General features: G+C 42.4%; 1 protein-coding gene across 1 annotated transcript; it reads left to right on the top strand.

Annotated features, from left to right (window-relative positions):
* The first annotated feature begins 1651 nt into the window (after positions 1-1651).
* Positions 1652-4063, top strand: LOC129730893 (enhancer of mRNA-decapping protein 3). The gene is made up of 2 exons (XM_055690494.1): positions 1652-3289; positions 3350-4063. The coding sequence occupies exons 1-2, from the start codon at positions 2017-2019 to the stop codon at positions 3661-3663; spliced, it is 1587 nt and encodes a 528-aa protein (XP_055546469.1). The 5' UTR covers positions 1652-2016; the 3' UTR covers positions 3664-4063.
* The last annotated feature ends 523 nt before the right edge of the window (positions 4064-4586 follow it).

The following is a 4586-nucleotide window of genomic DNA, read 5'->3' as shown; positions in this document are numbered from 1 at the left end:
AAGCTCTTTGATGCATGCCATATTATGTTTTGTGGCTGCGAAATTGTAGACGAATGGAACATATTTTATACCAATTGAGGCATGCTGATACAGAAGTGAAGGACAGTTTTCTAAATGAAGCTCTTCATCATCGTTTTTCTATCATTACTTTTTAGAGCGAAAAAGATTAAAATTGTTCACGTCATAATTTGTATTTTTTTCTGCCGCCGCTCAATATCCTAAGGAACTGTTTCGTCCCTGCTTCAGATTTCTGCAGTCTGAATTAAGATATTTTGGTGCTGTTTTTATGAATAAAACTCTCAGAGTAACTATTCAGTAGTTTTAATAAAAAAAAAAAATCAAAAGCTTCCCACTTTATTTTGATCAATTTTACTGACTATCCCGGTAAATCAAGCTCGTGACAAAAAATTTATCTTAGCTTAGCTTAGCTTAGTTCTGACAGTACATATCAATAGTTGCTACTACATGGTGGGTCCGAGCCAGTCAAGGTGCACAATGAAACAACTGAAAGAACGACTGAGAGTGGTACTTCCTCCTCACTGTGCATCATTCAATGACCCGATTTTTTATAGACCGATAACGACGCCGGCCACATTCTTACAGTCAGGTGGGGATATCGTCGGTTTCGTGCAACACCGGCACAACTTAAATTTTTGTCATTTTGGAATTTTGATGTCAAACGATGCCAAATACGGTTATGTTTTATTTCACCAACACTTGTTTCAAAAATCACAAAAAAACCTGAGTTATAAACTGATATGTCTTTGGAATTCGAAATTAAAACATGCCCCGAAGATGGTAGAAAAGAGATTTTAACTTGCTCATTGTTTTCGGGGATGTGATAGAGGTAATTTTAAGAATTTTAAACGCTGATTCGTCAATCATGTTTGTCTTGGAATCATGAATTTCGAGTTGTGCCAGTGCGCACGAAACCTACAACAATTAATAGCGAATTTCTTTATTCCACTGTGTGCGGGCAAAACTGCCGAGGAATAATGAAACGTCATCGCCATGACGCAAGTAAGAAAGAGATGCCAGATAATTGTTTACGAACTTTGCACGTGCGGTAGTAGGTTGAAGCTGACAAATTTTACAGTGGGTCAAAATCGAGCGAATAAAGAAGGGTTTTGACAGCAGTTAGTGCGCTTCCAGGTCAAAACGAGGTGAGCTGGTGGAAAAAAGAAATTCGCTATAAGGAATGTTAGGAAGTAGTGTTTGCTTTGTTAGAGATCGATAATACCTCTGCATCCCTACAAAGACTACGGAGGGGAGTTTTTGTCATTGGGGTGGGTTTTTGATCAGGATTCACTATGATAAAGACCGTAATTTAATTAGATTATTGTAACAATGTAAATATGATTATGTACATATAACGTGAGAATCATAAAAATGAATTAAAAGAAACATACACTCAATTTATCTTGGAAAATTTCCCAACAGCTGATCGAGCTCGGCGAATTTTGTTTTGTTCGTGAAAGCTTTCGCTTCGTTGAATCTGCATTGCGTAAAATGCTAAATGTTTTGTTATGCTTATCTATGGTTTGCAACGAACGATTTAAAATCTTTGGTCAATGAGCCATCATAAGAGACAAACAGCGGAGAAACAACTGAAACGCCACTTTTGTTGCTCTCTTCACCAACTGTCAAAAGCTCTGCTTAAAAAAAAAAGAAGGCAAAAAATGAGCGAGATTGCAGTGCGAAGCAAGCGTGAATGTGTAATATTTTTGCAAAAAAACCTCTGAAAATTTGTGAAAAATTGTTCAAAACTACTTTCAATCGATAGAGTGTGTAGTAGACTAGACTTTAGATGTGCATTTGGCTAGGCACGGTCGGTGGCAACCGTGATATATCTGTCGTTAACTAATCTGTCCACCAAAAAAAAAGAGCAGCTACCTAAAGTAAAAAGATTTCTGGAAGTGGGGGGTCAGTAAACGTGTAAAATTGCACCACAATCAACAGCTGGAAGCCATTACAATTTGTGGTGCAACGCGAATATACGCGAGGTAACACAGCATCATGAGTGAAAACTGGGTCGGTAAATCTGTTTCCATCCAGTGCAGTGGGGACATCGGAGTGTTCCAGGGTGTAATCAAGCAGGTTAGCCCAGTAGAAATTGTGATAACGAAAGCGGTGCGAAACGGGATTCCACTTAAGAAGAACAATGTTGAAGTAACGCTCACCTGTAAGGACATTGAGAAGCTTGACTTGATCCCCTGCACAAATGTGCCAAATTTATTTCCTGCCAAAGCGCAGCAGGGCCAGTTCAATCAGTTGGAAGAGTCGGTGACAGCGGGGGTGGAAAGTCTAAAAATTTTCAACAAACAACAGAATGGAGGTCAGTTAGTAGCAGGTCGAAACAAAACGCCAACCAATGACGTGCGCCAGGTAAATGGAAATGGAAAATTAGCAGCTAAATCCCCGGGTCCTGTTAAAAACACCAATGGACAGCAGCAGCAGAAAAATGGACTCGAAAATGGGTCAGCCAAAAGTACGAGTCGTCCTATTGAGATTAATGGTGGGGGTAGTAATTATCAGAAGGGGAACTCTTTTATGACCTACAAAAATGATAACCAGCAAAAAAAGAAACCTCGCAATGGGAATGGTAACGGACAAAACGGAAGTCGCCACACGAATAAGAATTCCGCCTTCGGAACTCCGGTGGATGATCCGATGATGGATGAGGAGTTCGATTTCGAAAAGAACCTTGCCCTATTTGATAAGCAGGCTATTTGGGATGAAATCGATGCCATTCAGCAGAAGCCCGATTTGGTTCGGCAAACTGTCCAATCGGCGAAGAAAAAATATCGCCACGACGAAAATGTGCTCGCATCGGAACCCACACAGTACCGCCAGATTGAACTGATTTACACCGCAGCATCAGCCGCAGAACAGACCGATGAATACGTCACTGACGAAGGTCTTGTGATCCCTTCGATTCCTCGCAACGCACGTATTTTAGTTCAGCAGCTAGCAGAAAACCATGGCCTAACGATGGAACGCCAGAACGACCTCCTGGCCAGAGGTGCCACCGAACTGGCTCTACAATTGCTAGGCGGATCTCGCCGTCTAACACCCAACAATCAGCACCAGTGGCCGAAGATTGTGGTAGTCTGTGATGAACCGTACAATACGAATTTAAGTGAGATTGGCATCGCGACCGGGCGGATGCTGGCCTGCCATGGGCTGAAGGTCGTTGTATACGTGTCCTGTGCGACTAAGTCGACGCGGACTAGCCACGAGCTGGAGCTATACGCAGCTACCGGGAATCTCTTCACGTTCAACGTAAACGGTAAGTGTTTGGAGTTAAAACTAACGAAACGTTGAACTAACTTTTGTCGTTTTTTTCCAGCACTTCCATCATCAGATCTCGTCATTGCTGCGATCAAATCGCGCACCCCCAGCGAACCACTGCGCAAGTGGCTGGCAGAAAGCCGGGCCCCGGTACTAGCCATTGATCCACCAGCCGGTGGACTTGAGTCGCTGCCAATCAAATGCTCACTTCTGCCGATCTTACCGCTCAACGGCTTGGGACCGGAACCCGCCACCGGTCGGCTGTACCTGTGCAACCTTGGCATTCCGGATAAGTTCTTCATCGATTCGGGCATCAAGTACAAATCTCCTTTCGACAAAGCCGTCATTCCGATCCACCGACGAAAGAACTAGACTAGAGCCATTCAACAAAAAACACATATCGCCCCAATCGAAAGACAACGGACTAGCGCGACGATCAAGAAGATTCTACGGTAAAAGGAAATACGGGATTTTTGCATTTTTCATAAATGTTGTCCCCCCGTCGGGAATAAGGGAGAACTTTAGAATCTATTTGAGATGGATGTTGCTCTACCATTTTACAGTTTTTTTTATTTTCACGGACAAAATGACAACAACGAATGCGCGCCGGTAAGCGGAACATACAAAAGCAAAACAATAAAAAAACGTTTCCTGGATGTTTATAAAGTATGGGGGGACTGTTGCAGACGAATCACAATGAAATAAGTACAAACACTCAAACACATGCGACGAGCTCCTTTTGGTTTGATATAAACTCCTGGAAGCAAAAACATTACTGACTTTTCTGCTGAAAAATATCACAGGCCTGATTGTACGTTTAGTTTTTATTCACTATTAGTTTTTTTCTTTTTTCAAGTACTCAAAAATGTATGCCTAAAGGACATTATATAAAAGTGCCACTGCGACAGGAATGGTTGTCTTCTGTAGCTGACCCCGATGGCTGTACTCATCCAAAATAGCTATAGTCTTATAGTTTCGCATTAGACGTATCGTAGCACAGATGTATATTGCGTATACCTCTGCTTGGGTCACTTACTCAAAGATATAGTCATGGGCGCAACTACGGGGGGGGGGGCTTCAGCCCCCTCTAGAAAGTGTTTAATCAACACAAATTGAGGTGTCGTCATTCATTGGCTAAGAACTAGTTTTGCACCCAGGATCGTTTCTCAAGCCTTGCTCTCTTACTCATCTTACCAGTCAGACAAGAGCTGTAGTAACTCGTGCTGTATCAAGAAGTTGTCGCCATTTTACTCGGTTTTGGGCTGTGTTTCACCAGTTCCTGCGCCCCTTACTTT

This window comes from Wyeomyia smithii, chromosome 3 (genome assembly GCF_029784165.1).
Source record: "Wyeomyia smithii strain HCP4-BCI-WySm-NY-G18 chromosome 3, ASM2978416v1, whole genome shotgun sequence".
Taxonomy (NCBI): domain Eukaryota; kingdom Metazoa; phylum Arthropoda; class Insecta; order Diptera; family Culicidae; genus Wyeomyia; species Wyeomyia smithii.
The sequence above is the reverse complement of the archived record's forward strand: the minus strand, read 5'-3'. Positions and strand labels throughout refer to the sequence as shown.